A 25,696-nucleotide genomic window follows, 5' to 3' on the forward strand; every position below is an offset into this window, starting at 1 on the left:
AACTTCTGATAATATAAATCAATCTTGGAGTTACATTTTTCTTAAATGTTATTGAAGAAATTTCATTTTCCATATTTGTTTCAGTGGACTGTTTTTGTTCAGGTTTTCATATATTGACTATAAACAGTTTTTCATCTATTCGGTTTATTTATTTATTTAGTGTATGGCATGTGTTAGCCAGGGATGGCTGCCTCTGTGAAAGGAATTTTTTCGGGCGGTGTTATCTTACCCATGGGATGCCAGAATGCCAGTAGGCAATCGGGGGAGGCACCTTTCCTGTCCCTACGCGATTTATTCGCTCATGGGAATCAAACCGCCGAGCTGCCGACCTCAGTGGAGCACAAGCTCAGCGTCTTACCATGTGAGCCACCGCGGCCCCCTATGTATTGGGTATATAAATTGAGTAAACAAATAAGTAAAGTATTTATAAAATAGCCTTGGAATTCTTTGCAGTTGAAAGCAATACTGTATGATATACACTTGGTTCATTTACTGCTTATGTCTGTGCATGTCTGATTGAAGTTGATAAAATTTAGCCAGGGGCTAGAAAAGAAATTTGGTCATTATGTTACATTTAAGGCTGCTTTGTTTTGTCAGCAAGAGAGGCTTTTATTGAAGCGGGAAGAATCCTAAATGGATATGTCACAACAGGAATCTACTATGAAGAGGATGCTACAGTTCTGTATGTTGCTTTTTTCCTTGCTTAAATCAGATAACGAACCAATTGACTGATTGTTGTATTTAAGGACTGGGGGAGATCTAGACAGAATTCTTCCTTTTCTTTGCTGATGGGGATCTGTTTCTAATTGTCAGCATCTTTCTAAAGCAGAGTTCCTTCACCTGAGGTCCATAAAACCCTTGGAGATCCATAGATAGTTTTAAAGGGTTCATGAACTTGGATGGGAAAAATGTTTTCATTAACCTCAAGCTGAAATTTTATCTTTTCATTCATTAATCTACATAGGCAAGAAAGTAATGTATGGCCTCTAAATTCTACAAATGTTTAATTCTTGTCATCTAAAATGATGGTTAATTTTTTGTTATTGATTGAATAGATTAACGAGAAAGCACACATAGTACATAAATATTTTCTTAACTGTATTTGAGAATAATTAAATTTTCTTTGTAAGTTATAGGTACTTTATATACTACTATATATACTTAGGTTTTGCAAGTAAATTCATTTTAATGCGCATTGGTTGCAATAGATTCTCAAATGGATCTCTGGCATAAAAAGATTAGGAAGCCCTTTTCTAAAGAGGGACTTGAGTAACCGAATGCGGTTCACAAAGCTGTTGATGAATGGGACAGGAGATTTGTGTGTGATTGTAAGAAATGCTGTTTTTCCAGGGCTGCTCCAGCTTCTCCCTCAGGAAAAATGCTGTGCATTTGCTAAGATGACACTTTCAGGACTGTATATCATCAAGGAAATCTAGTATAAGATAGTCCTTATGTCAGAGTTTGTTGCAGAAAAATCAAATCCAGAAAGCACACATAGATAACTGATTCAACTGGATTCATTAACTTCTTTATATACATAATAACAGATGAATAAATGTACAATACCAATAGTAGATTCTTTCAACGTGGTAGAAGTTACAAGCAGAACACAAGCAGGAGAGAACAGTTTCATTTCATAGTTCAGAGCAGACAGAGAAGTTTCAGTTTCGATTCTCAGCACAGACTCAGATCTGTTTAAGCTCCCATTGGATGACTTAGTTGCTATGCCTATTCATTGGCTGATCTTGTTACCATGTCTCTCCCAGGCATGAATATTCTAACACCTCGACCACAACTGAGCTCAAAATTTATGTTGCTAAATGAGACCTCTGTTAAATGAATTTTGCCCCATTTTACAGCCTTTCTTGCCAGAGTTGTTAAAGTGAATCACTGCCGTTGTTAAATTAGTAACACCGTTGTTAAGTGAATCTGGCTTCCCCATTGACTTTACTGGTCAGAAGGTCACAAAAGATGACCACAACTGTCAGAAATACGAGTCATTTGCTGAACATCTGGATTTTGATCACTTGACCACGGGCATGCTGCAATGATCATGTGTGAAAAACGGTCACATCAAACAGTCACTAAATGAACCGTTGTAAGTGAAGGACTACCTGTATTGTATTCATATGCATATGCATACAGTTTTAATTCGATGATCAGTTCAGTGTAACTAAGGCTCCCCTAATGATTTCGCTAAAATTCCTCAATCAGATAATGAAAAAGCAATTTTGGTAGATCTTTGAAATATATATTTGTGTTTTTCTTTCTCAGCGCTCATAAATATAATGTACCTCTTCCAGCGCTTCTGTTTGCTAAGCTGTCAACTCAGCAAAGGAATGCCTTCCCGCTCTCACAGTATAACACACAAGACATTGTTAAAGTAATCCGTCATGCATTGTTGGAGACATTTGTAAGCATAATTTCTACTTCTGATTTTTTATTTATTTAGAGACAGTCTCTAATAAGAAGTTCAGCACATCTGGGTGTCTTGATTCTAGCAAGAAAATTAAGTGTCAGGCCTGGAAGCCATCTTTGCATTGGGCCTTCAGGCTTGCCACATTTAATGCTGTGGGGAAAATGGGAGGGGGGATTATATGGCGTATAGGAGATCTATAGTCTAAATAACATTCCTTTCTCAGAGAGTCAAGGATATCTTGCCCCTGCACCTGGAGTGAGGTGACTGGGAGGCATTTCCAATTGGAACGGTGCCTGATTGGACCAAGGCCACACTTGGAATACTGCATTCAGTTCTGGTCGCCACGATGTAAAAAAGATGTGGAGACTCTAGAAAGAGTGCAGAGAAGAGCAACAAAGATGATTAGGGGACTGGAGACTAAAACATATGAAGAACGGTTGCAGGAACTGGGTATGTTAATAGAAAGAAGGACTAGGGGAGACATGATAGCAATGTTCCAATATCTCAGGGGTTGCCACAAAGAAGAGGGAGTCATACTATTCTCCAAGGCACCTGAGGGTAGAACAAGAAGCAATGGGTGGAAACTAATCAAGGAGAGAAGCAACTTAGAACGGAGGAGAAATTTCCTGACAGAACAATTAATCAGTGGAACAGCTTGCCTTCAGAAGTTGTGAATGCCCCAACACTGGAAGTCTTTAAGAAGATGTTGGATAGCTATTTGTCTGAAACGGTATAGGGTTTCCTGCCTAGGCAGGGGGTTGGACTAGAAGACATCCAAGGTCCCTTCCAACTCTACTATTGTATTGTATGTGATGGACATGTGGATGCTGGGCAGGGACTTGGACTTTCATTTGGGTGGGGAAAACCTGCTTTCAGATTCGGATTTTCCCAAATGTGCCAATAGGACATCTCTAATAAAATGGAACTTTGAGGAACTTCAAGCCTCGAAGTCTTCTATCGTTGTGGGTGTTACTTGGAACCCTGACATTAAGCCCAATTGGTTAAAGAGTCTCCTGGGCACACAGTTACTAGAACTGAAGGCGGCCTCTTTGAATGTTTAACGGCTGGAGCATTTTTCCATTTATTACATTTGAGCTTTTCTTTGTTGCAGCCAGAAATCACCGTGGAAAACCTGCCTGATTACTTCCAGATGAAGAAACCTTTGCTCATTTTGTTCAGTGACGGGATTCCTGGCGAAAGGGAAGTAGAGGAAATGAAGCATGTGGCTGTTGGCGAGGACCACAAAACCTTTATTGCTTGCTGGCTAAACCTGTAAGCTTGCAGAACACCCAGTTTGGGGATAGAGTTTACAATATGTGGACCTTCCCCGTTGGTTTGAATGTATTGGAGGCGAATAATGCAACATGAATTTTGTGCTAGGAAACCTGAGGAGGCATTGTAAACCTTGTAAGTTCAAACGGTCTCTGAATGAGTGGTTGTTCATTGAGGACCACCTGTGGTTAGCATATCCTTTAGGTTAAGATTTAGCTCTGTGATTTAAGAAAGTTCTTTAGATATCCTAAATCATATTTCCCAACCTTGGCTGCTTTGAGATGTGTGGCCTTCAATTCCCATAATTCCCCAGTTCTCAACGCTGGGATTTGAAGTCCATACATGTTAAAGTTTCCAAAGTTGGGAAACGCTGCTGTAAACATGACTTACCATATTTTTCGGAGTATAAGACACACCTTTTTCCCTCAAAAAAGAGGGTGAAAATATGGGTGCGTCTTATATACTGAATATTGTACAGTGTACAATATTTTTGGCCTCCTGAAACCCCGCCCCTTCACCAAAATGGGCGTGCATAGCCTTTAGGAGGCTTTCAGAGTGCTCTTGGGGGGCAAGGGAGGGCAGAATTGAATGAAAAACAGGCTCTTTTTGCTCAATCCCTCCCCCAGTCCCCAGGAGCACTCTATAAGCCTCCTAAAGGCTATGCATGCCCTTTTTGTGAAAAGAAACGCAAAAACAGGCCATTTTTTGCTTGTTTTGGCCCTTGCCGGAGCACTCTACAAGCCACCTAAAGGCTATTCATGCCCTTTTTTGGACAAAAAATGGGTCCGTTTTCGCAAAAAGCAGGCAGTTTTTAGGAGGTCTGCAGAGTGCAAAAACTCGTCTTTAAAATTTGCCTCTTCAAAATCTTGGTGCATCCTATACTCCAGTGAGTCTTATACTCTGAAAAATATGGTAAATAGGAAAGATGACATTATATGGTCATAATAACAAAGGACCCCAAAACAAAATTAACAGCCAAAATAAAGATATTAGATTTAAAACCGTGAAGCTCCTAGGCTAAATAAGTTCATATAAAAGACTTGAGTGAACAGAAATATATTTACTTAGCACCAACAAGAATTCAGGGGTGATACCAGGAAAGTCTGTTGTGCAGCCAAAATAGCATTGCTAAAAACCAGAGATAAAAAAGTAAGTTCTGACTAAATCTATTGGCAAGTGAGCCTAATGGAGCCACCTCCTAACCGTATCTTGCCTCTTCTGATATGCTTGCATTCAGAAGAATGATAACTTATCTGTAATCATTTCTTTTAGCTTTGATTGATTTTTATGTGTGTGTGTTTGCTCTTCTTAACCCAGGAAGAACACACCTGTAGGCAGAAGTATTCTGAAAGCTTATTTTGGAAACTCTGTTGTCCCTGTGCCTCTCCTCCTCTGGATCAGCCTTCATTCTGGAGGCCATGTCTTTGTTTTTCCATCAGACCAGTCAATTTCTGAAACAAATATTCTTGCTTGGATTGAAAAACTAAAGACCAAACAAGAAGCACCGAGAGGTAAGTAATCAGGGACAATTGATCAAACCTGTTTTCGTTTTTTGTTCAGTTTGTTTTCACTGTTTCAGGTTAAAAAAAAATTTGAACTTGTAAAGCTCAGTTATGGTGCTAAGCCATTTAAGGCTTTATAGGCTAAAACCAGCATTGGCCAGACTGATGCATTCTGAACCAAATGCAGCTTCCAGATGATTTTGAAGGGCAGCCCCAAGTAAATAACATTGCAATATACCCTAAACACAAAGTGATCGTGAGAAGTACAATGAATGAAACCATGTCATATGCATTGATTCTTGCTTTGATTTCAAGTGGCTGAAAAAACCTACAGAGCCCTTAAGTCCCCTTGCCCATCCTTTTTTTAGAAATTGTAGATACATAACAGGATGCCAGTTGACCACAATGCTTTTAGAACAACTAAAATTGAAAGCAAGTTAACCACAAACTCTTGTTAGCAGAAATGCTTGCATCTGGGTGGGAAGAAAATGATGTGTACAGATAAGAGCAGGAAGGGCTTATGAAAGGAGACAAAGGTTAGCTACAGATAGAGAAAATGGTGTGAAGGATCCAATTACAGGGAGAAACAGCCAAGTGGAGATGACATCACACCGTAAGAAGTTCTGGGCTTTGTAAAGAAAAGGAACACACTTCAAAGGATGAGGAAGTCATATTGTTTCCTGGTAGTGGGTTGGAGTCTTTGGTTCTCAAGAAGAAATTTAATCCATGGATAATGAGAGCTAAACAAATATCCTCCCGGAAAAATCTTCTCTAAGAATTTTCCCTTATTACTGCTTCCTTCCCCTTCCCTTCCTCATTCTCCCCTTTTTTGTCTTGTAATTAATTTCAAAGATGTTCTTATTTTCATTATCCTCACCATAAGAATCTGTTCATCCCTGAATGAACAGCTTCATTTTCATTTGAGGCATCTTCTGTTTTTAAACGTGGAATGAAGTTAGAATATTTTAACGTCGTCAGGGGTTAGAAAATTGACTGCTCTAAGAAAAAAGCGAAAAAGCCAGCAGTTGGGTTCAAGTTGGAAAGGTAAACCTTGCTTAACAGTCACTTCATAGGATACCCTAGATCAGGGGTCTCTAACCTTGGCAACTTTAAGACTTGTGGACTTCAACTCGCAGCTTTGCTGGCTGAGGAATTCTGGGAAGTCCACAAGTTGCCAAGGTTGAAGACCTCTGCCCTAAGAATTACCTTCTTAAGGAATTAAGTTGTTCTTGCAAGTAATTTGACCCATGATTTGGCATGACTGATATTTCTGAAATTTTTAATATCAACTAATTGTTCTTTAGTTTTGGATCTAAGTTAGTTTCCCAATATGAACATAGATTTTCACAGAAAAATCCAACTTCTCACTGGGTGGAAGATATAATCAGCTTATAGAAATGATGGGCAATTGGAGGGGAGGACAGAGGTATTACTCAATTATTAATTTTACACGCCATCCATCCTGTCAGCAACTTGGAGGCATACCTTTTGGATCAGTGGTGAAATTCAAAATTTTTTACTACCGGTTCGGTGGGCTTGGTGGGCGTGGCAGGGGAAGGATACTGCAAAATCTCTATTCCCAACCCACTCCAGCGGAAGGATACTTCAAAATCTCCATTCCCACCCCACTCTGGGGCCAGCCAGAGGTGGTATTTGCCAGTTCTCCGAACTACTCAAAATTTATGCTACGGGTTCTCCAGAACCTGCTGAATTTCACCCCTGTTTTGGATGGCAATCTCCATGTTATGGATATAGATCATACCCCCTGATGTTCAGAAGGGCTTTTAAATTTCAAACATTTTAAATTTCCAACATTAATTTTATCTCTAATTGCCTGTTGACTCTCTCTCTCCTGGCAATATAATAAATAAAGCACACTTTTGCAACTTATAGCATGCTTCTGTAATACCGATGACAAAAACATCATTGCAAATAGATATAATAATAATTTGATAAATTATTATATGCTACCCAATTCCCAATGACTCTGGGTGGCTTACAATTGTTAAAAGATTTTTTTAAAAAGTGATACAGCAAACACAAAACACTACAAGCCAAAGAAACAACAATGGCAAGGAAAATAAGCCCAGAGTGGGACAGAAGGTGGGGTTGAGGGATATCAGTAATTCTCTCCAAAGCCATGGGCAGAGAGCCAGATCTTTAAGGTCCTTTGAAATGTCAGCAGGGTGGAAGCCATTTAGATCTCTGGGGAAACTCATCTCTGGGGGAACGAAAGGTTGGTGATTCCACCGAGAAGGCACACATCTAGGATCCCAATAGAACTTGGAGTGCACCAACCCTGCCAGATGAAACTATTGGACAGATATTACGGAAAACAGGTGGTCTATCAAGGAACTAGGGCAGTGGTGAAATTCAATTTTTTTTACTACCGGTTCTGTGGCCGTGGCTTAGTGGACATGGCAGAGGAAGGATACTGCAAAATCTCCATTCCCACTCCAGGAGAAGGATACCGCAAAAACCTCATTCCCTCCCCACTCCAGGGGGAAGGATATTGCAAAATCTCCATTCCCACACAAGGTGGTATTCAGCAGGTTCTGACCAGTTCTGGAGAACCAGTAGCAGAAATTTTGAGTAGTTCAGAGAACCAGTAAATACCACCTCTGACTGGCCCCTCCCCCATCTATTCTCTGCCTCCCGAGTCCCAGCTGATCTGGAGGAAATGGGGATTTGCAGTATCCATCCCCTGGAGTGGGGAGGGAATGCAGATTTTATAGTATCCTTCCCCTGCCACACCCACCAAGCCACGCCCACAGAAGCGGTAGTAAAAACTTTTGAATCCCACCACTGATGCCCACCCCACTCTGGGGCCAGCCAGAGGTGGTATTTGTCGGTTCTCTGAACTACTCAAAATTTCCACTACCAGTTGTCCAGAACCTGCTGAATTTCATCCCTGAACTAGGCCCTGTAGAGCTTTATTGGTAGCGATCAGCATCTTGAATCATACCCAAAAGCAAACTGGTTACCAGTGCAGCTTGTGAAGCAAAAGAGTTACATGGGTATACTGAGACATGCCCATCACTGCCTGGGTTGCTTCATTCTGGACCAGCTGAAGCTTCTGGGTGATCTTCACATATTTCATCATTTGGACATTATAATGACTATTAAGGTAAACACCTGTGCTAGTTACTAGGCGGCTGCTATGCAGTCTCAGAGCGTTCATATATGGCTTGCAGACTTCCTCAAAGCAAATTCAGTTTTTTGAAAACTGAATTCTGATACAGAGAAGTGCAGAACTCTTCATATTGTTTAGATTGACCCATCAGTTATAATTGGAGGTTAATCTTTAACAACCTAGATTATGAAATGTGAATTTCAGAAATGTTAGCTGCCTAGGGAATTGTGGAAATCAAAGTCCATGAATCTGCGGTATGCCCAAGTTGGGGAAATCTGCATAAGGGAATCTGATACTTGGCTGATTTGTGCTTTTCTTTTCCTCTTCTTAGCTACCTTGTCTGAGAAAGAGTGGAAGCCACGCCTTCCTGCCTACAACTTCCTGAGTATGATGGAGCCCACACTGCCTGAATTTACTATTTATACTCAAGAAAGTATAAGTATCCGTCAGGAGGAGATCCTAGGAGAAACAAAGGCAGAAGCCGCAGTGACAAAGAAGCCCACAAAAGACTCCACCATGGAGGAACTGAAGCCAAAGAAGCCAACTGGAAGGGCCTTACGAAGGACAGCTCCACATCTGGGAGCAAAGGAGAAGCAGGCTAAGCACCATTCAGAGTTATAAAGTAATGTCAGATATCTGGATAGTTTTAGAAGTAGAGGATGGGACAATGCAGAGGCCTAGAGACGGTGGTTAACATTTCATAAAAAAATTATTGACGACAGATGTGTGATGGCACAGTGGTTAGAATGCAGTATTGTTGGCTAACTCTGCTGTCAGGCAGGAGTTCGATCCTGACTGGCTCGAGGTAGACTTACATTCTTCTGAGGTCAGTAAAATGATCCTGATTGTTGCAGGCAATGTGCTGACTCTGTAAACCGCTCAGAGTGCTGTAAAGCACTATGGAGTGGTATATAAGTCTAAGCGCTACTGCAGTTGCTAAAGTTGGTGAGATACGTATAGGTGTAATAGGTCAATTTTCATATAGGAGGGCCTCCTAATGCTTGTATGATTCTAAAACAACCAAAATGCATTGTCCAAACTTTTTTTAGCATGTATTCTGCTGTATGCATTTTCTTTGGAAAGGAAAAGTGTTGAATTGAAGATGTTGAAGAAAAGACAAGAAGGGGTAACAAATAGAGAAAGATATCATCTGAATTTTACTTACGTGAGGCAGGGCGATTGCACATGGATGCACATGCCCACACATCTGGAAGCAGTTTTTTTTTTAATCCCAAGAGTTTAGGGCTAATCTGGACATGAAGATGAGAAATATGTTATTACAGAACCTCTGGTGTTTCTTTGAAAAGGGTCAATACGTACAGGAAGGCAACTTCCATTGCAAGCACCCAAAATGTGACAAACAAAGCTGCGTCAGAACACTGTTTGGGAGAGTGGAATCCCATTGTAACACCACGGAGGCCAGAACAATAGAATGAGCGTTGGTCCTTACCTGAACGCTGATTTTCAGCGATGAAAGGTGGGAGGGGCTACAACAGGGTTTGTTACAGCCTGATTGGTCCAAAGACTGAGGGATTTTTCTTTAAGTATCCTCCTTTCCCTCTTGGCCCCCAGTTCCCGAGGTCGAATGGAAAAGCTGACAGCAATATGTAAGGAACATCCACAGATAGGAAAAAACAGCAAACATGCAAAAAAACAGTTAACGATTCAAAGACCCTCCCCGATGCCCGGACCCCTTAGCTCGGGCGGGAAAGTAGCCCCTCCCACCTTTCGTCACTGAAAATCAGCGTTCAGGTAAGGACCAACGCTCATTTTCCAGTGACTCAGGTGGGAGGGGCTACAACAGGGACATACCTAAGCTACGTCCCTGGGAGGGTAGAAGGCTTGCGTCTGTTGTGATGGTGATGCAGTCCGGCTCCCAGAACCCCGCTCCTCGATTCAGGGACGGGGACAACCACCACCTCAGGGACCATCGGAGGTCTGGGGGAATCCGGATGGGACGTGGAGAGTTGCTTAACTTCCTCCTCTGGAACGGGATGAGGGTCCACTGGAGTGTTCTGGAGTGCAACCTCGCCCATGGTACAATGCCTATGCACGAGACCATCTTGCCCAATAACCGTGCTAAGGTGAGGATGGAAGCGGACCGACTTGAGTAGATGCTTTTTGTGAGGCTCTGGAGACTTTTGAAGCGTTCTGGGGAGAGATGAACCAGGCCCGCTCTCGAATCTATCACCGTGCCGAGATGCAGAATTGTCATGGAAGGTGTGAGATGGCTTTTGGGAAAATTGATGGAGAATCCCAGGGACTGCAGCATCTGGATGGTGGTCTGCAGGTCCCGAACTGCTTGCGCCTGTGACTGTGCCAGAACTAATACGTCGTCGAGGTAGCAATGGAGTCTCACCGGCCTCGACCGCAGGTGAGCCGCCATTGCCGCCAGGACCTTGGTGAAGGTTCGAGGGGCAGAGGCTAGGCCGAAGGGGAGAGCCCTGTACTGAAAATGTTTTCCCTCGTAGGAGAAACGGAGGAATTTGCGATGTGAAGGCCGAATTGGTATGTGTAAGTAGGCTTCTGTTAGATCTATGGACGACATGAAGTCGCCCCGCCTGATACATAGGAGGATTGACTTTAGGGATGACATCTTGAAGCGTCTGTAGACGAGGTATGAGTTGAGACGCTTCAAGTCTAGGATCGCCCTCCATCCCCCGGAACTCTTCGGGACGACAAAGAGGTTGGAGTAGACGCCCTGACCCCACTCCTCTGGGGGACCGGTTCGACCGCCCGAATTTCCAGCAGGTGTTGGACAGCGAGGATCATCAGGCGGCATCTTTCCGGGTCCCTGGAGGGAGGGAAGGTTCGGAAGAGTGTCGGGGGATGGGAGATGAACTCCAGCCGGAGTCCTTCCCTGATTGTCGCTCTGACCTAGGTATCGGATGTTATCTGATCCCATTGGTCCGCAAAGTAGGCCAGGCGGCCCCCAATGGGGAGACTTGGATGTGAGTCATTTCCCCCTGCGGAAGGGATGCCCCCCCCCCACGAAAGGGCTGCTTGGACTGATCTTGAAATCTATTCCTGTCTTGGTAATAGGATCGCTGGCCTTGCCTGTCATACCTGTACGGAGTGTACCTTTGTTGCCTGGAATCCTGCTCTGGAGGCCTATAGGAGAAAGATCTACGATAGGAAGAAGAGCGGTTATCGGATTTTTTGTTATTAGTTGGAAGGACCTTTTTTTAATCCTTGTTTTCCACAAGGATGGGATCCAAGGAGGCCCCGAAAAGATTGGGTCCGGAAAAGGGGGCCGCTATCAGGACCCACTTGGACTTATTGTCCATTTGCCAATTCCGAAACCACAAGAGTCTCCGGGCTGACACAGAAGTAGAAAGGGCTCTGGATGCAAACTTTATGGAGTCAAGGGTGGCGTCTGCTGAGAATTGAGTAGCCGAGATAATTTTGGTGAGGTCTTGGTGAAGACGCTCATCTTGAATTGGGATACGGTCCTGCAACTGCCTAAGCCACATTACCATTGTGCGGTTAAAGTCGGACGCCGCCGACGCCGCCTTAATGGCCCAGGCAGAAGCTGTGAATTTTTTTCGGAGGATTAACTCTGATCGTTTGTTTTCCGGCTTCAATTTGTCAGCCACATCACCCGAGACCACTGAGGAGGCGTTGGCAAGAATGGCAACCGGGGCATCCACGGTGGGAAGCTGAAGTGCCTGGGAAAAAGCTTTTTCCATATTATAGTACCGCTTGTCATTGGCGCCCAGATTGGGCAAGGAAGAAGGCCTAGCCCACTGGTTCTGGACCACCTCCAAAAAAAGTGGAGGGGCAGGAACCTCCTCTTTATCCGCATTAGGATTAATGAACATAGCTAAATTAGGGTCCCTGTGTTGGAAAACTGGAGGGGCCCCTGTTCCAATTTGGGTGGTTTTCTTGGCCTTACGTAGCATAGGCTTGAAGGCCGGAGGAGGAAACAGACCAGGAAACCCCGGTGCATCAGGAGAGGCAGACTCCTCATCTTCTGAGAACCCCAGGTCTAGAGGAGTGGGCTCCCCCAGGACCGAACCTTCGCTGACCACTGAAGGAGAAGGGTGCCTGAGACTATCATGGTGCCTGGCAGCAGGGGGGGAATATCCCCTAGGAGCCTGAGGGAGGGAGGATCTAGACTGAGGATTGTCTCTTTGTGCTAGGCCCAAAGAAATGCCCTTGTGGATCGCAGCTGAGATCAATCTTTTAATGTTGGAAGGTAAATTTTCTAAATCCTCAAGGTCCCCTTCAGAGGGATCAGGAGGGGGCCCACGACGAGCTAATTGAGCCGGTGGCAGGTAATCTCTGGAGCCCCCCTCCCCAGGATCCTCCCCTCCCATCCTATAACCTCTGGGTGAAATGGACGGGGAGGGAGAGGTCACTTCTCTTCTGGGTCTGACTGGAGAGACAGAGGGCGAAGAGGGACTAAAACCCCTGGCAGGGGATTCAGAGGCCTGAGATCTGGCATCATGGGGGGATCCGGAATGGACAGGAGAGCCAGGCCTTGAGACTTGAGCACGCTTCTCTGCCCTGGCCATCTGTTTCTCAATAGCTCTTTGTCTTCTGGACTCGTCTCTGGTTGCTGCCCGGGAGGGCCGTTGGTCAGCCATAGGCTTGGAGGCCGCTGTTCTAGGCCTTAGCCTGCCCTGGGCCTCCTCCATCCCTTCTGTCTGGGCCTGAGCCTCTGGAGGAGGCCATGGGGGTGGAGGCCATGGGGGAACTCACGTGTCCTTTAATGTGTCGAAGTGAAGAATGCCTGCAGCGCAGTAACTTCGGTTCGGTCTTATGCCTGTGAGTAGGCCTCTGCTGCCCACGAGGTCGCACCAAAATGGCCACCGCACCTCGTGGGTGCTGACAAAATGGCTGCCACACCTCAGATCTCCGATTTCTTCTCGCCCGCTCTTAAATGGCTCTGAGGGGTTAGCCTCACAACGAGCCCAGCGAGGCTTGAAATTGCCGCCCTTTTCCTCTCGACGCTTCTCTTCGTAAGGCTGGGCCGGCAGGCAAGATCGCTGGCAGGCGATTCGGCTTCCGCGTTGGAGGCGGGCGGCAGCGATCGGCTTTTAAGATAAACGGCACCGCGCGGCAGCGATCAGCTTTTCAGATAAGCGGCGCTGCATGTAGCCAATGCAGGGCTTTGCCGCTGGAATTAGCCGCCCCGAGACGAAGCTGCAAGCTGCTGCCAGCTGGAGGAGTCTCTGCTGGTTGGAAACGCGCTTGCTAGAGTTAATGCCCTAGGGCGCTCCAGAGAGTGTGGGGAAGCCTCCCCACGCCTTCTATAGGACTAAGTCCTTAGAATTTATAAGAATTTTAATTTTCCAATTGTACTGATTCAATTTAGAAAGCCAATTAACCGAATAATAATAAGCTAATTAATAGAAATACCTCAACATGAGCCAAAGCTATTGCTTGGACCAAAGACTGAGGGAACTGGGAGCCAAGAGCGGAAGGAGGATACTTAAAGAAAAATCCCTCAGTCTTTGGACCAATCAGGCTGTAACAAACCCTGTTGTAGCCCCTCCCACCTGAGTCACTGGAAAACAAAAACACTTACACAAAGTTTTTTGAGAGAAATGGACACCCACAAAACTTCCATCTGAAGATGTCTGCATACAAACAATACAAACACCCAAAGCAATACAACAACCACAACAAAAACAACAACGACCAGACGAATCACGATTCCCTACGTACAAAACATTTCAGAAATGACAGCAAGATTACTACATCAACATGATCTTGCAGTAGCCCACAAACCCACCTCAACTATCAGATGGACCCTGTCAAAAGCAAAAGGGCAGATAGAAGCAAACCAAAGATCAAGCATCACATATCAAATCCAGTGCAGCAACTGTGAAAAGAACTATGCTGGCCAAACAGGAAGAAAACTATCAACCAGACTGTCTGAACACTTCCTGGCTAGCAAAAGACATGATTCCCCATCCCTCATGTCCATCCACGAAGATTCAGAAGGACACACGTTTTATCTAACCAGGACCACAGTTGTAACTCATGCAAAATCAAGGAGAAAAAGAATTCCTTGAAGCCTAGTTCTCCACCAATAAGTAAATAAACAGACATATTGACATCGATCTATTCTACCAATCGCTGAGAATGAACAAACTCCATCAACCGTGATTCCGAAGACAGCATTTCAAATGAACAAACAGGCACCACTATGCAACAACAACAACAACAACAACAACAAAATCACAACAACTCATCAGCTCACAAAAAATCGGACCACGTCTCAGTAACAACAACCAGCCATTCAAACAGACTGAAACCAGACCATGACTCAACAGTATCTGAATAAACAACACTAGTTTACATCACACAGATGGTACATAAATCCAAAGACCATGCTTCAGTAACAACAGCCAGCCAATCAAACAGTCCAAAGTCAGACCATGACTCAGAAGTAGCTGAAGAAACAGCATCCACACTAATTTGCATCAGATAAAAAGGTATTTAAAGACCAGTGCTCTGACAGACGAACACAACTCAAAACACACTGACGATGTCTTCTCGAATGGTGACAAACCATTTGCAACCAAATTGCCAACCTCAGAGCTCAAACCAACAGCCCAGCTACCAACCTGAGCTACTTATATTCAAATACATTTCCGGATCAATGGCAGTTTCTCCCATTCTGGCTCTCTTGAAAATAAGGCCATGTACGTTCCAAATCTACAGAATGATCGACTGGCTCTTAAGAAGCTGGGGGCAATAAAGCCCAGTCTTCAAGATTGGTACAAGATTGTTAAGCTATCAGTATTATATGTGCTTGGACCTTACCAGTTTAATACAAAGCTGTGAAAAACTGGAATGATCAGAACCAAACAACAGAAGAATCTTAATTTAGGTTATGAGTCTGGAGTAGTGCTTCTCAACCTTGGCAAGATTAAGATGTGTGGGCTTCAACTCCCAGAGTTCCCCAGCCAATGAGAAGTCCACACATCTTGTTAGGGTTAAGGTTGAGAAACACTGATCTGGAGTCCCAAAGATGCCTTTTCCAAAAGGCAACTGGTATTTTCCTTGAAAATGTTTCGTTTCTTACCAAAGAAGCTTCTCCAGTTCTGATCTGGAGTGTTGAAGGAGGGGAAGGAGGAGGAGCCTGGAGATGACAAGAGTCATGTAGCCTGACCCCAAAATCCTGCTGTACTTCCCTGATTGGTGGATGATTTTCCCATTGACTAACTTGATTTTCCCATTTGACTAATGCAAAAGAGGAAGGGCAGCAAAGCCAGAGGAATCAACCAAGTCTCTCATGTGCATAATCTGGAGAGCTCCATTTAGCAGTGAGTTAGAACAGAGCCAAGAGAAGTAGGATAGGAATTGCTTCTTGCTAAAGTAGCCTGTGGGATTTTGTTTTTGTTTTTTTGCAGTGCATCTAATCCCATAAGCCTTCCTGACCCCTTTCTCCAGTTCTCCATGAAGTGCTGAGGAAATGCTGGAATAGATCCACCAGGATTTTTCTTATTCCATAGATGTGCTCAGCTTGATGTTTCTTCTACTATCCAGCTGCTTGAGTTTACAGCTGTGGCTACCAAGCTAACAGTGTTATTAATGGATTGATTTGGGCCCAGTGTCCTCTACTGAGATTGAAGACTGTGTTGGCTCACCAGAAACCATCTGGATGAAAGCGGTGATGTCAGGAAAATGAGCAGGATGCAGTTTCTGGGAAATTGGTCGTCTTTGACCAGGCCTCTGTTGTCTCCCCTTTGGGACAGCAGGAGGAGAAGTAAACCTTAAAGCAGTGTTTCTCAACCTTGGCGACTTTTAAGTCCTGTGGACTTCAACTCCCAGAATTCCCCAGCCAGCACAGCTGGCTGGGAGTTGAAGTCCACAGGACTTAAAGTCGCCAAGGTTGAGAAACACTGCCTTAAAGGGCCATGGGTCTCTTTATAGCTGAATATATATGGTGGCTTCCCTGAGGGAAGAGGAGTTTTTGGCTATCTTAAATAAAAGCTGAGGAAACAATAGCTTGAAACTCAAAAATATAAGAAATGCTTATAATAAACTAATTCAATATACCAGTACAGGCAGTCCTCGATTTACAACACTTCATTTAGTGACCATTCAGAGTTACAACAGCACTGAAAAATCTGACTTATGACTGTTTTTCACATGACCGTTGGAGCATCCTCATGGTCATGTGATCCAAATTCAGACCCTCGGCAACCGACTCATGTTTATGACGATTGCAGTGTCTCGGGGTCACATGATCACCTTTTGCGACCTTCTGACAAGCAAAGTCAATGGGGAAGCCAGATTCACTTAACCAGTTGCGTTACTAACTTAATAACTGCAGTGATTCACTTAACAATGGTGGCAAGAAAGGTCATAAAATGGGGCAAAACTCACTTAATGGCTGTCACTTAGCAACCCAGAAAGTTTGGGCTGAATTGTGGTCATAAGATGAGGACTACCTGAATTTCTCAATCTCAGCAGGTTTAAGATCTAACTTCAACTGCCAGAACATCCCAGCTGGCATGCATTAGACTTCTCTAGCTGAACTAGTACATTGCCAACTTGACTGAGTTTCATATTCTGCTAATCTGTAATTCATTTTTAGACCTTGGTTTAGTGAATTGCACAAATACAGTTTTTAGTAAATCATGGTTTATGGTTTAGTATGTGAATGCAAGTAGTTGTTCATCAATATCTGACACAGAACAGGCCTTAGATCTACTAGCTGTGCTCCTGGTGGTAGCCCTCCCCACCTTGCCAGGTGGGGGGGGGGAATCCCTCAGGGGCGAACTTCCAGGGAAAATCCCTTCCCCTGATGATGCGATGGGAGCCCGGTCTGCCATTCTCAGCAATTACACCGAAGTGAAATATTGGGGAAATAGAGGGCAAACCTGCATGGGACCCAGCGATCCTGGCTGCTCAAAAGGTGATATGCAATGACCGCGAAAGACGCACCAAAGACAGTCAATTGAGATTGCCTGTGGAGATTAGCCAGCGAGATCGAAACCACGCTGCTGCTCTTTTCAGAAGCAGGCTCGCAATGAGGCTCTTGGCACTTTAAAATGGCCAACTCTGCTCAGGAGCCTGATTGGCGCCGAGAAACAGTGGCCCGCAAATCCAATCCAGTTGGCAATGCAGCCTTGCAGAGTCATGCTCCACAACGCGGTGGCATGCATAATCTCACAAGAACTCATTTCTGGCAGGTGGCAAGTGGGGTGTGCGAGAAGCGAGATGTGCGTCTTACCTTTCAAACTCCATCGCGTTCCTTGCCATTGTGTCCAGGGAAACACTTTGTAAAAAAAAACCTTGCAAGTTCAATCAAACTTCTTGAACTCGTGAGAAGGTTTTTTTACAACGTGTTTCCCTGGACACAATGGCAACGGAGCTGAAAAGGTAAGACAAGCGTCTTGTGCTGGGGCGCAATTTGGGGCCTAGCAGGTGGGGTGGGGGATGGGGCAGAGCGCAAGACGCATGTCTTATTGGACACTGGCAGCTCCGTCACGTCTCTTGGCCGGTCTGTGCAGGGAAATGCCTTGCACGGCAAAGAAAAAACTTCTCGTGAGTTCAAGAAGTTGTTAATTGCTCGCACATGCGATAAGTTTTTCTTTACCATGCAAGGTGTGTCCCTGCACAGACTGGCAAGAGATGCGACGGAGCTACCAGTGTCCAGTAAGACGTGCATCTTGTGCTGGGGCGCAATTTGGAAGGGTCCCAAATGGGGCGGGGCAGGCCACAAGATGCATGGGAAGCCCTGCCATGCCTGGTGAGGGGGGGGAGAAGAGACGGCAAGAGGAGCCACATCTCTCTCTACACCCCACCTGCCACCCCCTCCATAAAAGATGCCAGAAATGAGTCTTTGTGAGACTCAAAACGAGAGAGAGAATGGGGAGAGAGAAAGGAAAGGAAAGATAGAAAGAAAGAAAGAAAGAAAGAAAGAAAGAAAGAAAGAAAGAAAGAAAGGGACAGAGAAAAAAGGAAGGGTGAGGAAAAAGAGAAACAGAAATGAGAGGAAGGGAGGGAAAGAGAGACACATTTGCCACACCCAGAATCGCAAACCCTGAACCCACACAGGGAAGCCACAATACTCATGTATGGTACAACAATCAATTTATTCAAATTCAACAATATTTTCAAACTCAACAATTTATTCCAATATGGTAGTCATGCCATCTTCTACAACATCATCAAAGCTACCCACATCCTGAATTCCATTCTGTGTTTCTTGTGAGTCCAATTTGTTCAACACCATTGGTCCCAATCGCTCATGCTTAGCAATAGCGGTCTCCTTAAAGGAGTACCTCCTGTCCATGTAGCCTGCTCTTATTGCACTTGCAACACAGTTGTCCCTCAATTTGTCCAACACATTCTTAACCCAATTCACAAGTTCTGGCAGGCCAGGTTTCACAAAATTTCCTCGTTGGTTTCTTATCATTCAATGTTCAGTGTATTGATTTATTTGGATGTGGAAATGTTCCTTAAAAGGCTTATTAGTACCGATATACAGTGTCTGCAGTTAGCCAGTCATTTCTGCAGGAATTATTATTTGATTGATCCTGTGTTGAGCAACTAATTTTTTCATATCCTTGGCACATTGAGTGCTGGCTGAATCCCATACCACCATGCCTCTTTGACTACGTCTTATAACAAGTGGGAGCATTAGCTCCACCCACTTTCTGATGGCTGCTTGGGTACACCAGGCCTTTTCGTTTCAAGGATGTAAATCCCTGAAACCCTTTCGATTTTGTTCTTTTTTCCCTTGTTCATCAATAGCTGTGTGTCTTTGGTTCCATCCGTTCGAATAGCCAATATGCACGTCACACCTGCGCTTTCATATCATGTGGGGGGGGGAATATAAATTGATGTTGCACCCCTCTGGTCAATGGTGGTTTGAGACCCTTGGCCCATAAAGACTGCTTTTTCATCCATAGCAATAATGTTCGATAGCTGGTAGTTGGCAAAGTCAATCCCATCAATGACTGACTTGAATGCAAGTGCCCGTTTGACAAGTTCATCCTCTTCCAGCTTGAACAGCGAGGTGGATCTCTTCAGAGACAGTTCATGTCACTGAAGGAAGCTATCCAGCCAGTGTTTAGAGTCTTTGAATTGTTCCTGGGAAATTTGTAATTGTGGTGCCATTTTAAGAGCAAATGCTTGAATATCAGCCCTGTGTACAACCAAAGCTGTAGCTCTCCTGTCAGCGATCCATTCAGAGATGCTGTGTCTTCAAGTTCTGGAAATATTGGTTGCTGACACTTGCACTTCTTGCCATTTCCCTTCTGCACCTGTTCACTGAGGTTATCATACTCTACTCTCCATTTTCGGACCATACGGAGATCCAACATCATCTCTTTGCAGAAAGCTGCCAGATTTTTGCCCTGAGAATCCTCCATGATTCCTTTCTTGAATTCCACAGAGTGCCTTTTTCTTTTTGAACTCGTCTGGGGGTCAAAATAAAAGTCATTTTAGATCATTAAATCTAGTACTCCAAAATCCTGGGGGTGTGGTGGTTGGGATTTGACATTGTGGTTTTGCTGTGTGTGGGTTCAGGGTTTGCAGTTGTGATTTCCCTGTGTGTGGTATAGGTCTCTCCTTTCCTTCCTCTCATTTCTGTTTCTCTTTTTCCTCTCTCTCTCTCTCTCTCTCTCTCTCTCTCTCTCTCTCTCTCTCTCTCTCTCTCTCTTTCTTTCTTTCTTTCTTTCTTTCTTTCTTCCCCCCCCCCCTCTCTCTCTCTTTCCTTTCTCTTTCCCCATTCTCCCTCTCATTTCTGTTTCTCTCTCTTTTTCCTCTCACTCTCCCTTCCTTCCTTCCTCTCTTTCTTTCCTTTCTCTCGCCCCATTCTCCCCTCTTGTCTGGGGGTCAAAATAAAAGTCATTTTAGATCATTAAATCCAGTAATCCAAAACCCTATGGGTGTGATGGTTGGGATTTGGCATTGTAGTTTTCCTGTGTAGGGGAAATGGATTTTTCTTTCCCTCCCTCCCTCTCATTTCTGTTTCTTTCTTTCCTTTCTCCCCATTCTCTCTCTCACTTTTGCCCTAGGTGGTGGTAGGTACCGGTAAGGAGTGGGGCATGAATCCCTGTCGCAGTGCTCTTTTTGCATCAGGCGCTCTTTTTGCATGGCCATAAGCGTTACCAGCAAGGAGTGGGGTGCAAGACACAGTGGGTGCTCTTTTTACGTGGCCATCACCATTACTGTCAAGAAGTGGGGCGTTGGCAGGTGGGTACTCTTTGTGCTGCAAGTGCTCTTTTTGCCATGGGAAGTCTTTTTGCGCTGCCATCAGCTTTACTGGCAAGGAGTGGAGCGCGAGGCATGGCGGGCACTCTTTTTGCGGCAGATGCTCTTTTTGCGCAGCCATCTGTTACCGGCAAGGAGTGGGGCAAGAGGCACTTCTTGACACAGCCTTTCTTTTTGCGGAGGGTGCTCTTTCTTCTGCAGCCTGTCTTTTTGACGCGGCCACTCTTTTTCCCCAGCCATCAGCGTTACCATTAGGTACAGTAATGGCATATGGGGTGCGTGAGGCATGTTCTCCCCCCTCCGGCCTCACCTCCTTACCTTGTGTTGTTTGTGTGGAAAGCAACTAGAGGAAATGGCAGGGACTGGCTGCGGATGCCCTTAAGTAGGATTGCGGGGCTAATTTTCAATTAGCTTTATTTTAGTGCATGCGCTGAAAAGCCCAATTGGGCTTAGTATCAGGACATGTCTTATTTTTGGGGAAACACGGTAGTTATTCTGATGCGCAGAGCCTTATAGTGTCATTTTGAGGGTAGAAGTTGAAACTGTTTATGTCCAGGATGCGAAGGTCTGTAGATACTTTCACAGCCCTCTTTCTGGCTTGTGCAGTATGCAGGTTCTCAAAGTTGAAGTCTGTGTTTGACTTGATTGGTTGCAGTGCCAAACCAAACAGTTATAGAGGTGCAGATGACAGACTCAATAATTCCTCTGTAGAACTGTGTCAGCAGTTGGGGAGCCTGAGTTTTCTGAGTTGGCACAGGAAGAACATCCTTTGTTGTGCTTTTTTATGATTTATTTGATGTTAGGTATCCATTTTAAGTCTTGAGATATAACAGAACCTAGAAACTTGAAAGTATCTTCTGTTGCTACTGTCTTGTCTAGTATTGTGAGTGGTGGTAGTGTAGGAGGGCTTCTCCTAAAATCTGCTATCATTACTACATTTATTTAATATACTTTACTTATAAAATAATAAAGACAGGATAAAAGTCAAATAAATAGACTGTACATTAATCCAAAATTTGGTTGACTAAGTCTGTGATTTATTTTGGACTGTTGTGTGAACATAGGCACAGTCCCTACCCAGGTTTCAAGCAAAAACAGTTCAGAGAAGAGCAACAAAGATGATTAGAGGACTGGAGGCTAAAACATATGAAGAACGGTTGCAGGAACTGGGTCTGTCTAGTTTAATGAAAAGAAGGACTAGGAGAGACATGATAGCAGTGTTCCAATATCTCAGAGGTTGCCACAAAGAAGAGGGAGTCAAACTATTCTCCAGGACACCTGAGTGTAGAACAAGAAGCAATGGGTGGAAACTAATCAAGGAGAGAAGCAATCTAGAACTGAGGAGAAACTTCCTGACAGTTAGAACAATTAATCAGTGGAACAACTTGCCTCCAGAAATTGTGAATGCCCCAACACTGGAAGTCTTTAAGAAGATGTTGGATAGCCATCTGTCTGAAATGGTATAGGGTTTCCTGCCTAGGCAGGGGGTTGAACTAGAAGACCTCCAAGGTCCCTTCCAACCAGAGGTGGGTTCTGGATCCTGTTGCAACCAGTACGGTTGCAATGGGGTCCGGCGTCCTCCACATGCACGCACGCACGCACATCGCAAGCATGCGTCTTAACATCCAGCGACACCTCTGTGAGCCTCCGTGAGCCTCTGTGACGCTCCAGCTGCGCGGCGGAGCATCACACAGGCATTGTAGGTGCTGTGCGCAGAAGCGCCAAAGGGTTTAAAGACAGGTAAGGAGCGCGGGTGGGTGGGTGGGTCCTCCGGAGCACCGTACCGGAACGGTACCTGGTGCTCCGGGCAGGCTTCAGCACGCCTGTACCAGAGCGTACTCCCTGCAACCCACCACTGCTTCCAACTCTTAACTCTAACTCCTATTCTATTCAAAATATTTTCCAATGTGCCTTGAAATTATGACAACCCTTCAATTGAACCCTGTCGGAATGCAAAGCATGTGGCATACTGCTGAGTTACAGGAACTTGCATTTCTGGTAGTAAATTATAATGAAGACCAATATTACCAAGTATGCCTTGGAGAAAAGAACGTAGTCCCTGCCAGTCAGAAAAGTTCTACGTACATTGTGGTTTCATATGTCAAGGGCCTCTTATGATGTTTGTATTGTTTGTCTGTTACATCATTGCTCTGCCTTATAAAAGTGATTCATCTGGAAAAAAGGAGGCCAATACACATTCAGGCCAATACTGTTTTTGATGGTTTTAATGGAGCTGTGTCATCCAGCCCGGCTGAAGGCCTGACACATAAAATATAAAATATGAGTACTTTTTATGTTTGGAAAGATGAATCTTAAAAGCATTTACAAGCTTTTGGGGAACAGTAGAAAATATATGGACATGTCGTGCATCTTCTTAACTGATTGACTGAGGTTTTAATCCTTAAAATTTAAGAGCCCAGAACAATTGATCATAAACTTTAAATTCATTTCCCAACTTGATAGCTCCCCTATGTGTTGGATTTCAAATCCCCTAATCCCTAGCCAGCAAAGTGAGAAAACAGCTTTTAATAGACATCTGTGCTTATTTTAATTCATGTTATGAACTACTAGACTCAATAGTTTACATTCTAAAAAGTTATTCACAAGAGAAAAGTTTCCTATCCTTCATCTCCCTGCTTTCTAAGCAAACTCAGGGGTGAGATACTTCTGAATAACATAGGATGCGATGGAACTACAGGAGGAAGGAATGAAAAATATATTGTATTTTTAGAGTATAAAATCCTCCAGATTATGAGACACACCTAGCATTTTTGGGGAGGAAAACAAAAAAATATCTGCCTCTGCCTCCCAGCATCCATCTGGTATTCATGTGGCACATTTGCCACGCCCTGTTCGGTGTGGCCCATTTGGCAGCAGCACAGCCTCTTCGCCACTGCCGTCGCGGTCCATTTTAGAACAGCTGATTGGCACTGCACCAACCCCCCTTTAACTTTAACTTTTATTTGATTTCTAAACCGCGCCCTCTCTCAGAAGGGACTCCACCACCCCGCCGCAATATTCACTGTATAAGATGCACTGAAATTGTCACCCATTTTTAGCGGGGGAGGGGAGTGCATCTCATACTCCGAAAAATACGATACCTCCAATGAATGTCTTTGAGTTAAAAGAAATGTACAGCAAGGGGTATAATGTGTTTTTGGGAGGCCGGGCACTACTAATCCATGGAATGCATTAAAAGAGATATCCAATCAGTTGACAGATTTTAAAACGCTATTGAGAGTTGGATCTCATTATATTTAAATGGGAGACCACCCAAAAATGTCAGAGCTAAAGACTACCCAGGGAGTTAAAAAAAATCTTAAAAGAAGGAAATGGCAACCATTTTCTTTGTGTTGCCAGGAAAACTACATGGTTGTGATCATGAGATCATTGGAAGCTGAACCTGACTCAGAAGACTTCAACATGTGTTCCAAATTTGAACTGTATTGGTGAAATATGTTGTTTATATTAATTTTTTAATATTAAAAATGTGTTTAAATTCTGTTTTCTTCTTTTTGCAAATTACAGAATGGATGGGTTACAAACCTTAACAGGTTCTTCTAGACCAGGGGTGTCAAAATTCACGTCGTCACATCGTCGTCACATGACACATTGCCAGAGTTTGTTGCATAAATTCAAATCCAGAAGCACACACAGATAACTGATGCAGCAGGATTCATTAACTTCTTTATATACATAAGAATAGATGAATAAATGTACAATACCAACAGGTCGCTCCTCCAAGTAAACACAAGGCAGGTGAGTTACAGGCAAACACAAGCAGTTAGTTTCATTTCAGCAGACAAGCCCAGACAGACTGCTTAAGTTTCTGTTTCAATTCTCTGCACAGACTCAGATCTGTTTAAGCTCCCATTGGCTGACTTAGTTGCCATGTCTATTCATTGGCTGACCTTGTTACCATGTCTCTCCCAGTCATGAATATTTTAGCATGTATTGGGACTTTTCCCCCCTTCGCTAAACAGGGCGTGGGTGTGACCAGCGCGTGACACATCCAGCCCATGGGCCAGGAGTTTGACAACCCTGCTCTACACTAAGAGTCCCTGATACAGATCCTATGTATAGTATAGCCTTTATTGTCATTGTACATCATGTATACAACAAAATTGGTTGGGTATGGGTACAATATGTCCACAGATATCCTGTTTTGGACCTGCCCATGTATTTCTACCCTGTTTAAAATTAAATTTTTAAATCAAGTGTTTTAACACCATGCCCTGAAGCAAACCACTGACTTTTCAAATCACATTTCCCTGAATGCCATTGATGTCAGCCTCTGTTTCGCTATTTGCTTTCGGCTGCCATTGAAACGGGGAGGGGGGCCCCTGGTATTTGGGAGGGTAAGTTTAAGTACAGGAGAGATTGTAAAAAGGGAGCTTTGGTCTCACCGTCTATTATGCATGCTGGAGATTAGTGCCTGGTGTCGGTCAAGGCCAACCGTCCTGCATACCAACCTGATGATGCTCCTTGAAGATGGAACTCACATGACACCTAAGGGATTTGCAGATTGGACCCTGGGATGAGGGTTATCGGGGAGGCGGTTTGGTCACATGTATGATTTCACACACTTTTGCCTCAGATCTTGCTTTGCTTAGCTGCTATCTTTTTATAACCAGCAAAAGTACTCTTAATTCTGCAAAATGGAGTTAAGTGGTTTCTTTCTTGGTTGCTGAGGGAGGCTGGCTTCACAATTGGACTCTTCATTGGCCTTGAGATATTCTCAATAAAAATGGTGGCTGAAGTGTAGGACTTCAGTGGATAATATAGCAGCAGCATTAAGACTTATAAAGTGCTTCACGGTGCTTTACAGCCCTCTCTAAGCGGTTTAAAGAGTCAGCATGTTGCCCCCAACTATCTGGGTCCTCATTTTACCCACTTTGGAAGGATGGAAGGCTGAGTCAACCTTGAGCCTAGTGAGATTTGAACTGCTGGCAGTCAGCAGAGTTAGCCTGCAATACTGCATTTTAACCACTATGCCACCATGACTCTTATGCCTGCTTGTTTCCCCCAAAAGACAAAGATAAGGTAGAGGGTGATATTTCCCTGAAGATGGCACAGCAGCCTCATCAGTTTGTCTTCTAACAGATGGCTGTTGTGTCACAATAAAGCTTTTATTGTAAAAGAAGCAGCCTAAGAGGCCCTCTGCTGGTGGTGAGGAAAGGACCG

General features: G+C 44.2%; 1 protein-coding gene across 4 annotated transcripts in view; it reads left to right on the forward strand.

Annotated features, from left to right (window-relative positions):
- TXNDC16 (thioredoxin domain containing 16) overlaps positions 1–24,943 on the forward strand; it is a 66,105-nt gene extending 41,162 nt beyond the window's left edge. The window contains exons 16-21 of one of the 4 annotated variants that reach the window (XM_081935739.1): positions 598–682; positions 2,275–2,413; positions 3,531–3,691; positions 5,009–5,202; positions 8,658–8,948; positions 24,041–24,943. In XM_081935739.1, coding sequence (XP_081791865.1) covers positions 598–682; positions 2,275–2,413; positions 3,531–3,691; positions 5,009–5,202; positions 8,658–8,947 — 869 coding nt within the window. In that variant the 3' untranslated portion in view covers position 8,948; positions 24,041–24,943. Of the gene's footprint in view, positions 1–597; positions 683–2,274; positions 2,414–3,530; positions 3,692–5,008; positions 5,203–8,657; positions 15,552–23,872; positions 24,015–24,040 lie in introns of those variants that run through there. The other 3 variants (XM_081935740.1, XM_081935741.1, XM_081935742.1) reach the window with 3 other exon arrangements.
- The last annotated feature ends 753 nt before the right edge of the window (positions 24,944–25,696 follow it).

Source organism: Natrix helvetica (assembly GCF_964273705.1).
Source record: "Natrix helvetica genome assembly, chromosome: 1".
In the NCBI taxonomy this organism is placed as follows: domain Eukaryota; kingdom Metazoa; phylum Chordata; class Lepidosauria; order Squamata; family Natricidae; genus Natrix; species Natrix helvetica.